The sequence below is a fragment of the Hydra vulgaris genome, chromosome 11 (genome assembly GCF_038396675.1).
Source record: "Hydra vulgaris chromosome 11, alternate assembly HydraT2T_AEP".
NCBI classification, from domain to species: domain Eukaryota; kingdom Metazoa; phylum Cnidaria; class Hydrozoa; order Anthoathecata; family Hydridae; genus Hydra; species Hydra vulgaris.
This window is the reverse complement of record NC_088930.1, coordinates 6176082-6189716: the sequence shown is the minus strand read 5'-3', so window position 1 is coordinate 6189716 and position 13635 is coordinate 6176082. Positions and strand designations below refer to the sequence as shown.

Below are 13635 nucleotides of genomic sequence, written 5' to 3'. Positions count from 1 at the left end.
AGATATCTTGAAAATTCAGAAAGCTTTTTTTTTTGCATGTTCAGTTTCATCTTTCACTCATTTTAATTAAAGCGACAGGATTTTTTCCGAAACTTAAATTTGATTTTTAAAGTTTGAGTTTTCAAAAAACTTTGACAAACAATGTAAACAAACATTTTTTTTTGCGTTAATAAAAAAAAAAAAAAAAGTTTAAAAATGCTTTTGAAAAAAAAAGAAGCAGCACTAAAAAACTTTTTTTTCTTCAAATTCAATTGTTTATCACCGAATTGTGAATTTAATCTATACAAATTAAATTTTATTTTTTTAATATGTAAATATTAAACAAAACTTGAAAAAAAAAAAAAAATTTAGTTAAATAGTGAAAACAAGGAAATGGAATGCCTAATTTGCTATTCGTTTGCCAATGCCGAATTGTCAATCTTTGTGAACGGTTGAGATCAAGGAAGCGTTAACTCAGAGAGCCAACTTCGTTAAACAAATTTTTAGCAAAGAAAGTTATGCAAAATATTTCTAGAAGAAACAAGAAAAAAATTAAATAAACAAATAAAAAGCAAAAAAGCATAACACAGTTCAAAAAAGACGATAATGTTGTTTTTAATGAATCAAAAAAAGGTTTGATTTCAACGGTATACTACTGAAGTTAAAAAAATTGGGTAAATAAGTTTCGTTTAAAAAAAGTAGAATGTTTGACAGTAGGCGACAGATTTTTTAAAAGCTTTACAAATGTTTTATTTTCTAATAATAATTAATTATTGTTGCTTTTATTTTAATTTTTACTGCTTTTTTTGTTGAGAGGAATTCATTTGAAGAAGAAGGCCGTTAGACAAAAAAGTAATTCATCAAGAAATTGTTTTTTTTTTTTACATTAAAAGATCCATTGGTGAATGAGCTTAAAAATTCAATTAAAAGATTTTCCTAAAAAGAAATATAAAAATAATCAACCAGTAAAAGCATACATTCGTTCAAGAAAAAGCATGGTTAGTTGTTTATCTTGGAAGAAAGACAAATTTTAAGTAGTTTGTCGGCGTCTATGGGTTTACAAGTTGTTGTTAATATATACTATAATTTAATAAAACTATTTATAATCTATATGAATAAATAGTTAATTAATGAATAATTAGAAATGAATTCTAACTTATTCTAATTGTTTATAAACTATTTATCATTAATTATAGCTTCGAGAATCATTTAAAAGTGGTATATAACCAAGTATATTTGAAACCAGGTAGTGACAACCCAACTAATTAATATAAATAAATGCAATTTTAATGAACAATATACATAGAGTGTTTGGTGTTGATAGAGGAGAAAATGTAAGAGAGAGAAGAAGAGCAAGTTTATCATTTTTTTTTCATCAAAAAAAAAACAAGTCTTGAACTGCAACTGCTAACAGTAATAACTTTTGAGAGTTAACAGTATATTTTACTGATATCGACGAAATAAATGTGATATAAACTTTTGAGAGTTAACAGTATATTTTACTGATATCTACAAAATAAATGACTACAATTGACTTTGCTTTCCTTTTTTATTTTCTTAAAAAAAACAAACAAACAAAAAAAAAAACGAATAAAAATAAAACTAAATTTTAAAATTAATAATAAAAATGTGTTAACTGATATTTTACCATGAAATATTTTATTTTTGATCAAAAATCTAAAACGCACAATCTTCTTTGATTTCTTTTAAGATAACATATGTACGTCTTAATACTATGCGAAATGTGATCAATTAGCATTTTGGACGGTATAAAATTAAAATTTTATATTCATTTTCATTAGAAAAATGAAAATCGTGTGAGATTAAAATCTATTTTTTTTTTTCTATTTTCTATTTTATTTTGCCGTTTAACAAATTTGACAGTTTCCATAAATTTACAATTAAGTTAATGGCCGGAGCAAGAAGAAGGCATAATTTGCCTTATCGCCAAGCACCGTGTTACAATTTATAATTTTTACAAAGTTGCTTCAAGAATATATAACATGAAAGAAAAATTAAATGAATGTTTACAAAAGATATATAATAAATAAAGTAAAATATCGTTTAATACATAATATCATAAATAGATTGAGTAAAAGTAAGAGGTAATATAAAAAACTTTATATTTAATTAAAATATATAAAAGATAAAGTAAAATATCATAACTAGATTAGGTAAAAGTAAAAGTGAATATATAATAACTTTATATATATAAATACGCACAAAAAATAAAATAAAAAGCGAGAAAATGTGATTTTTGATAATGATTATTGTCAAAAAATTTTAACCTTTTTTTTTTTTTTTTTTCTTTCGAATAATTACGAAAATACGAATAATTAACTTGTTTTTCAATTTTTAAATTATATATCTGATCTATTTTTAAAAGAAAGACTTATAATAATATAAGTCAAAATCTGCGTTTAAAAAAAACTGTTTTGAATCAGTTTTAAACTGATGAAGAGATTTTTTTTTTCCGGAAACAATGTTTGGAAATCTTTTCCACAAAAGTGGTCCGCGATTCTGAATTGAATAAGAAACTTGTTTAGAATAAGATTTTGGTATAACAAAGTTGTTAGCGGAAAATCTTGTAGCATATTTATGGTGTATTACTTTAAAATAAGTTTCAAATATTTTGGGGGACAGTCCATATTTTGTTTTATACATGAACAGTAGAACAAGATGGATATTAAGTTTGAAAATATTCAGGGCACCAATTACACGTAAAAGAGGTTCACAAGGAACCGCTCTACCAGATCCAAATATGATTCTAACAGCATGTTAGAATCATATGGTCAAAATCCTTATGGTTAGAATCTAACCAGAATCTTCAATCTAATCGTTAGATTGAAATCGTGATTTTTTGCTTACCCCAGTTTGATTTGAGAACAAAAAATAAAAATATGATTGTTAAACTATAATTATTTATAAATTGTTAAGTTTTAAGAAGCTGTGACGCGGTGGTTAAAGTGTTGACTTCGATATCTGTTTTAACCGAAAGCGTAATCGTGAGGAAAGCAGTTTTTCAAAATCTTCCTCATTAAATACCATTCTGCAATGCTCCGTAATAAGATCATAGCTCCGTAACAAGATCAAGGTTTTCTTGGGAGCAAAGAGCAAAGACATTTGGTATACTATTGCTAAACGAATGTATTCTTAAAATCTTTTACATAAATAAAAACAAGAGTAGATCAAGGATTCACCCTTGCCTAACTCCACACATATGTTTTAGTTTTAGAATTCTTTATTTGTCTCGGTTAATCAGATTCTTTTTAGGGATAGCTTTTTATTCTATCATAAGTTTCATTTGCCACTCCAAAGTGTTTAACTTTCCTAATGCTTAAAATTGAATGTAGTGCTGATTTATAGTAAGAAATATTGATTTATGAAATGTTGCTTATGAAATGAGCGAATGAAAAAAATAAATGAAAGAAGCATGCCACTGCATTAGAATGCCAAACTTAGTCAAAAGCTTTTGATATGTCAAAAGTAATACCCATTGCTTCGCCGTCTATATCTAAGTTATATATATATATCTAAGTTATATATATATATATATATCTAAGTTATATATATATATATATATATATATATATCTAAGTTATATATATATATATATATACCTAATTTATATATATATATATATATATATATATATATATATATATATAAATATATATATATATATATATATATCTAAGTTATATATATATATATATATATATATATATATATATATATATATATATATATATATATATATATATATATATATATATCTAAGTTATATATATATATATATATATATATATATATATACATATACATATATATATATATATATATGTATGTATATAAATATATATATGTATGTATATATATATATATATATATATATATATATATATATATATTTGTATATATATATATATATATATATATATATATATATATATATATATATATATATATATATATATATATATATATATATATATATAACAGTTAACTAGTCAGTTGTAGATTGATACTGCCTGGAAGTCTACTCTGCTAGTTGGATAGGAATTATTTTTTTAACATTTTATTTTGTCGCTATATAAATTTTTACATATATTTACAATATAAACATATTTTTATGTACACGGCTATAATCAATAAGTTGAATTTAAGAAAATGATAGAGCAAAGAGAAAAATGCAGTATTATTATCAAGCCCCTTTCAAGTTATTAGACTGACAATGAAATGTTAGAAATTTGTTGATAATAGAACCAAAAACCTTGCTTTATAGAATCTTTTAAGTAAGAATGTTGGAATAATTGGATTTAAACTAAGATTTATTGTCTTGTAGAAAACCAAGGAGGTCTTCTACAAGACAATAAAAGGATGAAATTATCATCTTCCCAAAATGAGTTTTTTTTTTTAATAAAAGACACCATCTATTGCGTTTACTCAACCAAAAGCCTCAGGAATATTTTAAATCAGAGCTTATTCCTTGCCTTTTGACAAAAAAAAAGTAAATCCTTTATAGCATCATGAAAGCAGGGTGTATTGAGCTAAACTATTAAATTGTTATTTAATAAATTAGCTCAATTTTGTCTTAAATATGGCGTACATAATATAATTTTCAAGGTAAAAATAAAATTAAAAAAAAAGGAACTAAGTAGGAATAAGTTCTGTTTTTTGAAGAACTAGAAGTAAAGTGAATCGGAACGAGATGCTTTCAAAAGTAACTTTCCATACACTGAAAGAAAATCACTTTTACAAAAAAAAGTCTTTTAACATATCGTTTAAAAAAACTTCACAAGTTGTTATAAACGCATAAAAATGCTAATAAATTTTATTTTATTTATATAATGAAATACAGATATAAAGGGAAAATAATATAGCATATAAGATCACGAAAAATTGAACAGTATAACTAGAGTTCAACCGTAATTAATATTTTACCGGAACCGAACCGAAAATTGATTTTTAGCATTCATAACCAGAACCGAAACAGAAAATAAAGCCAACCAGGAAACCGAAACCGACAATCAATAATATTTATTGTTTTTTAAAATTAGTTTTAATTTAAACAAAACATTAAATAAATAAAAATAACTAATTACAGAATCCAACAACTGGAAGATTTTCTCGACATAAAAAGAAGTTTTTCCAAATTTTCTGGATGGATTCTGTTTCTTTTGTTTGAGAGAATATCTCCGGCTGTAGAAAACTGTCTTTCAAAACCTGTAGATGTTGAAGGTGGTGTGAGGTACTTTTTTGCCACCTTAGTCAACGTCAACTTGATTTTGGAATTTTCATTTTTTTTTCTTAGCTTTTTCACAACCCAAGGCGTTGAGAAGCCATCGAACTATCCAAAAAATTATTTAACACTTCCTTTATCATTTTGGAAGACGAACATGTGGTTTGAACATGCATTTGGTCCTATTTGAGTTTGAGATTGCGCAATAATTTAATTAACAAACGATGCGTTTTTTTTATTGGCGCCAGATAGAGTTTGAGTTGCAGGAACCAATTCTTTTAAAGGTTCAAAATTGTCCATTTGAGACATAACAACTTGTTAAGCATTTTTCAAAGCACCTTGAGATCTGAAAAAATACCATTTATATCTTGGATCGAACACTTATATACTCCTGAACACTGATATCGCTAGAGGTTGTTTCCAAAGCTTTAATTATTGTTGTCACAATTGGAATACAGGAACTGATGCCAGGGTCAAAACTTTACAACATTTTTGTTACCTCCTCAAAAACACTTAAAATGTTTACCACTTTTTCACAGAAGCTCCAATTTTGGACAAAAAATTTAATTCCCACTGAAGGAAATTTGATTAAGGTGGCAGCAAAGGCTGGCTTCAGGTGTAAAGTTCGCTCAAACATATAATAGATAAAGTTCCATCTTGTGGCAACATTGCTTTTTAAGCCAAGCCTTAATTTTTTATCCATTTGTATTTCTTGCTGTCTGTAAAGTTCAGTGTAGAAAGCCGTATAATGGGATGGATAAGAACAGAGTTTTCGACTCTTTGCAATCAGTCCATCTATGATTGAATGTGAAAATAGTTCTCTTTTAATGACAAGTTGAAGGGAGTGTTTAAGGCATCCAGCTGACACATAATCACAGCTTAGTTCATTAAAGACTGCCTTTACATTTGCTGCAATGTCTCTTAAGCAAACTTCAATTTTTGAAGAAACTTCCCACTCCTCTGCTGTTGTTTCGATCTTGTTGAAAATGTTTTTTGCGTTATGTCTTTCATCAAATTGAGAACAAGATATGCAGAATTTGACACAGTTCCAATCTTTAGACATAAAGTGAACCGTTATCCCCAGGTAGCCATGATAAAATGATGAACATGCATTATGACAAACTGACACACTTTCAGCTTCTGATTGAACCCACTTTTCCTTGAGAGCAAATTTCATGAGTTGGATCCGGTAAACTTCTATAGTATTTTTCGCTAGCAATTTCGTAATTAGGAGCGACAAGAGCATGGCAGTGGCGGATTAAGATTTTTCGGGGCCCGGGGCTATTTAAAAATAGGAGGCCCCGTTCCACTAACAACGACAAAAATGAGTTAAACAATGACTTTTTTGAAACCGCTATCACATATTTATTTATATACAAATTTTATATTTATTTTATTGATTTAAGTTGAGTGATTTTTTTCTGCTTTTCTTCCCCGCAAACTCTGCAATCACATCGCTGAAATCCAAAGTTTCTAATAATTTTGACTCAATAGTTAATCTTGCTATATTACTTAAACGACTATGGACCATTGTTGATCGGTGCATGTTCTTAACTCTTTTAAGAGTAGAGAATGATCTCTCAGCCTCGCAATTTGTTATGGGAATAGTTAGAAACAAGCGATATGCTATATAAACATTTGGAAATGCATCAATAATATCGGTTTCAACAATCCAATTTAAAACATGAAGAGGAATCAATGTGTTTTCAGTCTCAGATTTATCTTTTTTATGCGAAAATAAAAACGGAAGCTGCAACTTTAATGTTACAAATTGTTCTATTTTAAATATAATCTTAAAAATAACAAAAGTGCTGAATTTGATAAAATTAACGTTAATGTTGCAAAATCTGTTTATCATATAATCGAACCTCTTTTGTTTCACATTTTTAATCTTTCTTTTAAAACAGGTATTGTCCCGGAAAAATAAAAAATTGCACAAATCACACCGGTTTTTAAGACTGGCGATGACTCTATTATTTCTAATTATAGACCTATATCTATATTACCGTGTTTCTCAAAATTGCTTGAAAGAATAATGTACAACAGGCTATTTAATTACACAATGTAACAAAAAAAAAAAAAATTTCTGTTTATCAAAGTTTTTTGATGTTTCTTAATTAATTTGAGTATGCTGAGTCTGAATATGACATTGGATTTTTTATTGCATCAATCGTTTGGTCGTAAAAAAAAAAAAAATCAAATAAACATATAATTAATATAAATCGTTTTGCATTAGATTCTACTTTAGTCAATATAAAACATTTACTAATTCAAAAGTGTTATGTTATGTTACAAAACTTCATGTTACATCATGTTTCTTACATATATTACATAATGTTACATTATATTGTATTGTAACAGTCTCTCACAATCTCAAAAAACACTAAAAGTGAACAGTAGAACGAGGTTTTCTTTTATGAAGATTCTCGTCATCGCGTATCAAACACCAGATGTAGTCACCCATCATAGCTGCATCCCATCTGCCCTGGTATCTTTTCTCCATTGCAAGAATATCCTGATGGAAACGTTCCCCGTGCTCTTCACTCACATCACCCAAATTTGGTCTGAAAAATTCCAAGTGTGAATGCAGGTAATGCAGCTTTATTGACATTCTGCATTTCATATCTGCGTACCGTACAATTAAGTTTTCCACTATCTCTTTGTAGTTATCACTCTTATTGTTGCCTAAAAAGCTATGAACAACATGTCTAAATGCAGTCCATGCTTCTTTTTCAACAGCAGACATTTTGTCCTCAAGCTCCTTACATGCCAACATAACTTTAATCTGTGGACCAACGAATATACCTGCTGAAATTTTTGCATCTGACACCTTTGGAAACATCTGCCGAATATGCTGGAATGCTGCACTATCTGGGTTTAATGCTTTGACAAATTGTTTGATAAGACCAAGTTTAATGTGAAGGGGTGGTAGTAAGATCTTTTCAACAGGTATCAGAGATTGATTAATAACATTGTGCAAACCAGGCTGTAAATGTTCTCTCACTGGCCACTCACGTCTTGTGAAGTGCTGGTTTGCAGCCCTGCTATCCCATAAACAAAGAAAACACGAGTACTTTGTGTATCCTCCTTGCAAACCGAGAAGAAATGCTAGCATCTTAAAGTCTCCACATACATCCCACTTGTAACTGTCGTAGTTGATTTTCTCAAGCAACAACTTCACGTTCTTATAGTCTTCCTTTAGATGAACGGAATGAGCTACTGGAATCGAAGGAAATCGGTTTCCGTTATGGAGCAAAACTGCCTTTAGACTTCTTGTTGAGCTGTCAATGAATAATCTCCACTCTTCAGGATTGTGAACAATGCCAATGTCATTGAAAAGACCACGAACGTCATGACAATAGCACAGTGATTCTGATACTACATAAAAGTATGCGAATGTTTCATGTCTTTTTCGGTATTTCGAGGTTCTGCAGCTTGGATCTAATAAATTCCATTCTTTCAAACGTGATGTCAGAAGTTCTGTATTTGATTTAGTGAGACCTAAATCTCGTACTAAGTCATCAAGTTCTTGTTGGATAGGGAAATGAGGTGAATCATTCGGTTCCCTGAAATCACAGTCATCATTGAGTTCATCCGGTGAGTCTACTTCAGAATGATATGCAGCTGCTTCTTCGGATTGAGGTGGAGTAGGAACAGGCAATTCATCACTGTGTAGAACTGGTCCAATAGAAGATGGTGTACTTGGATAAACTAGAGTCAGCCTATCTTTCGGTTTTTTATACTTTGAAATGTCAACAATGCAGAAAAAGCAGTCATCATGATGGTTCGTCGGTTCTCTCCATATTCTCGGAATCGCAAAGGGCATTGACTTTCGGATTCCACGCAGCCATCCTTCCAGAGTTGATCTGCAGCTACCACAACTGTAGTGTGGTGCCCACGATTTGTCCTGATCTCCCATAGCCATGCCAAAATAAGCATGATATGCAGTAAAGAATTTTGTACCACTGACAATCTTATGTTTAGCTTGTGTTGGACTAATATAGTAACCACAAACATAACAGAATGAGTCAGGACAAAGCTTGCAGGATCTACTAGACATATTCACCACTTCATGTAACAGTTGTAATTAGTTGAACTGAAAATAAACACACGAATATAGTTAAAATCAGCATATATATATAATGTTTTAATTGCATTACACATATACGAAAACTCCGAAATATACTTTATGCTTTTTCTCAGGAAATCTTGATGATAGAGAAAAACCAATGGTACCACTGAAATCAGCATACAAAAATTATGTAAGAAACATTAAAAAATTAACATAAACAAAAATGTTGTTACATGGTGTTATTTATCAGAAAACAATATGTTGTACTCAAAACAGTTTGGTTTTAAGAAAAAATGATTAATATTAATAGTAATATTAGATGAACATTGAGAAAAAATTATCAAAAAATATTGCCATGATATATAGGGCTAAACCATTTCTAAATAATAAATCTTTAAAAAGTTTATATTTTTCTTTCATTCATTGTCATTTGATTTATTGTAATATTGCATGGGCAAGTACAAATCATACAAAATTAAAAAAATTGTACAGTAAACAAAAACATGCCTGCAGAATATTATTTGGAGCTGATAAAGTTGTACCATGCGAGCCTCTTCTGCGTAAACTGGGCGCATTAAATGTCTATAAAATAAACTTACATCAAGTTTTAATGTTTATGTATAAAACAAAAATGGGACTATCTCCCAAAATATTTCAGTCCTATTTTGAAAAAGTAGAGCATAAATGTCCGACAAAATTTTCAAATAATAACTACATTGTCCCTAAATATAATTCAAAACAAATTACATATTCAATTCAATATTGTGGACCCTATTTGTGGAAAAAGTTTCCTAATATTGCAAATACGAAAAAAGTTAGTATACATCAGTTTAAAAAAAGAATCGAAACAGGTGTTATTACTTATGGATTTTAATATATCCGATTTTAAATGCCTCTTTTAAACTAAAATTCAATTATATAAAATATGTATCAGAGTTTATCAATATTTGTTTGTTTGTTTTTTCATTATTTCAGTTATGGTGTTTCCTCTTAACTATTAATGAGTTGATATTTATTTTACTTTTAATTAAATTGGTTAAAAAATATACATACATAAAACGGTTTTTTTAAATTAAGTACTCTTTTATTTTGAATTTTTTGTTCTTTATTTAAATATTACTTTATTACAAATTGTTATAAGTTTTATTTTCATATTCTTCAACAAATACTTTGTATAATATACGTATATAGCGTGGCTCTTGAAAATACGTGCTCTTTAATTAATTAATTTATTTTTTCTTTTTCTTTTTTACTTTTCTTTTTCGTTTTTCTTGTTTACTTGAGTATTACTCTTAACATGAATATTGTTCTTGAAGTATTTCTTAAACTAATTGTTATTTATTTTTACATTTATAATTTTTAATAAATAGTTTGTAAAGTATAAATATATTATTCGGCTATTGTAAATACGATTGGGGCTCGGTGATAAGACAAAATAATGTCTTCTACTTGCCCCGACAGTTTTTTTATTTATTTATAAACCTTGTAAATTGTAAAAGTTATTAAACGGCTAAATAAATAAATAAAAAATAAATAAAAAATATGAAACTATCTTCTAAATCATTTGAGTGCACTTCTACAATTTCTTTCGCGCTAACTTGCAATTCCATGGTACTAATAGTTAACAGCTTCGATAGAAATCCAAATACTTTATTTACGTGGTTGTAACCATCACTTCTTATAGTTAATTGTGTCACAAGTTTGTCAATAATGACGAAAAATGCATTCACTCGAAACTTGTCGGATACGCTTAAAGAATCAACTTGGTTTTCTCCGTTGCTCAATTTTTTAATTACCTTTCTTTTGTTCTTATCCGAATAGTCTTTTTCCATAAACGAGCTAAGTTTTTTTTGATTCATTCTCAAATCTTGTAAAGTTGTTTCGTAAGTTTTTAAAAAAGTCAATTAGTGAAAGTGCGGCCGTGGCGCAGTGGTTAGAGCGCTTGCTATATAAGCAGGAGATCCAGGTTCGAAACGAGCTCTGGACATATTTTCGCGTCACGGTAAGGAAGGAGGCGTGAACTTCCTGGTTAAATGCACTTCCGCGGTGCTCTGTGACAAGACCGTTAGGACTTCTTGGGGCACCTAAAATAAAAAAAAAAAAAAAAAAAAAAAGTAACATACTGCTTGCTGTATGCAAATCTAATTCAACTTTTTGAAGAAATTTGCTAACTGCATTAAACCTCTTAAGTGTGTGATGCCAAAGTACAGCCATGAATGCAAACTCTAGCTTAGTGATCTTGTTTAATAAACACAAAGCTTCATGACGAGTATCATATTTTTATTCTGTATCCTCAGCTATCTGACATAGCGCTGCATGAATCCCATCAAAATTTTCTACTAAACTTTTTGAAGCATCTGACCTACATGACCATCGTGTATCTGATAGGCGCTTGAGTGTAGCATGATTTCCTTTCAATAAATCCCATCTATGTGTTGAAGCTACAAAAAATGAATACAAACTCTGGAGAACGCCAAAATAGTTGATAGAATTGATGCACTCACTGACACTGCACTGCCCTACTAAATTTAAAGAATGTCCAGTGCAGGGGATATAAAAAGCTAATTCACTCCGCTCTTTTAAACGTGCTTGTAATCCAGAATATTTACCAGACATATTGCTTGCATTATTGTATGCCTGTCCCCGACAATTGGTTATATCAATATCATATCTTTCCAGTAATAAAATGTCAGTAATAAAAGATTTACCGTCGTGGCTTTTAATTTGTAGAAAACAAAAAAATACACGTTCATACATGTGGCCATTTAGATAACAACGAAATATCACAGAAAGTTGATCCACGTGAGAAATATCAGGAGTCGAATCTACAATAATTCCCCAGTATTTTACTTCTTTTATTTCGGTAATAATGTGCGTTAAAACCTTTTGAGACATAATATCAATTAGCTCTTCATTATTTACATTACCTTTGCCTTTATTTGCAAAAGTGTCAATGTGTTGCTTTAAAACTGGATCAAATTGAGTCAACAATTCTAACATGCCTAAGTAATTTCCGTTATTTGACGATCCTATAACATCATTATGGCCTCGAAATGCTAAATCTCGTCCGGCTAAAAAACGAATAACCGCTACTATTCTACTTAAGATTGCAGACCAATAATTAAATTCCCTTTTAATCTGGCATACCATATATTCATCGACATGAGTATTTTGTTTTATGAATTCTATCCACTTAATCATACATTGAATATGTTCCTTGCTGTTTTTGTGGCCGAAAATAGTTTGTTTAGTTTTTTTCCAATTGTAAAAGTCACTTTTAACAAATACGTTGTCGTAATCAGTTGAAAACAACTTGTAAACATAACAAAATATACATCCAGTGGATTCAGAAAACATTAACCATTTTTGGTCACACTTTTCACCATTATTCATCACTTTTTGAAAATATTTAACCAAATAATATCTGTTCTGGCTTTTGAACATTCGCTTCGAAGATTTAAAATTAGAGTCTTTATTTTGAAAAAAAGCATACCCCTTGTTTAAATACTTCATACGTTCATTTTCCTTTAATTGTAAAGGGCATAAAGCAGGGTCTTCGCGTAGAATGGTATCTAGGAAAAAAACCATGATAAATAAGCCTAATAAAAAAAATAAGAAGTGACAATTTATAGAATAAAAATATAACCTGCTTAAAAAGTAAATTGTTTGTTTAGCAGATGTCAGAGGTGTCATTAAAGATAGTAAAAATTGGAGTACCTGAGTCAAGCTCATTATTATGCATTGTAGATTCAACACTTTCAACTTCTTGAATTTCATTTGAAGGACCTTGGCAGGCTACCTCATTTTCCGTGTTATTGTTTTCATCTTTTCTTTCATTGTTTTTATTATTATCTACAGTTTGTGGAAATTGCATATTAGTTCGGTTTGATGAAAAAAAATTTGTCATTTTCGGAAGTTTAGCTACCATTTCCTCTCTCTCTTTCTTCAATCTTCTTTTAGAAGCTCCACTTTCATATTTTTTTAGCAAATGTTACATTCCATTATTGCTATAATGCGCTGCTACCAATCTAGTAATTTTTTTTTTGTCGAAGTAGTTGCGCTCCTTCGTTGTCAAAGACCGGAAAAAATATATAATGCAGCATTTTTGTTGACAGTTATTTTTTTTTGTGCTTTTGTTTTCAGACAATTTAGTAAATTTAACTTTGGCTCTTTTAAGTTAATAAAAAATTTAATTTTCAGAGTTAATAAAAAATTATTTACTTTGAATCGGGGCCCCTAAAATTCTGGCCGGGGCTATAGCCCACTAGCCCCCCTCACTGATCCGCCACTGGAGCATGGTGCCTCAAAAACCGACCATCATTGACAATAGACCACGGCTGGA

At 29.2% G+C, this 13635-nt stretch overlaps 1 protein-coding gene across 1 annotated transcript; it reads right to left on the bottom strand.

Moving 5' to 3' along the window:
* Positions 1–11573: 11573 nt before the first annotated feature.
* Positions 11574–13167, bottom strand: LOC136086805 (zinc finger MYM-type protein 1-like). The gene is made up of 2 exons (XM_065809295.1): positions 13011–13167; positions 11574–12892 (listed from the first exon to the last, which is right to left on the bottom strand). The coding sequence occupies exons 1-2, from the start codon at positions 13165–13167 to the stop codon at positions 11574–11576; spliced, it is 1476 nt and encodes a 491-aa protein (XP_065665367.1).
* Between the last annotated feature and the right edge of the window lie 468 nt (positions 13168–13635).

Excerpts from the sequence above, each read along its gene's own strand:
- LOC136086805 (XM_065809295.1), bottom strand. The coding sequence starts at position 13,167 with ATGCAATTTCCACAAACTGTAGATAATAATAAAAACAATGAAAGAAAA. Across the intron at positions 12,893-13,010 it reads TAATAATGAGCTTGACTCAG|GCTTATTTATCATGGTTTTT; the intron begins GTACTCCAATTT and ends TTTTTTTATTAG.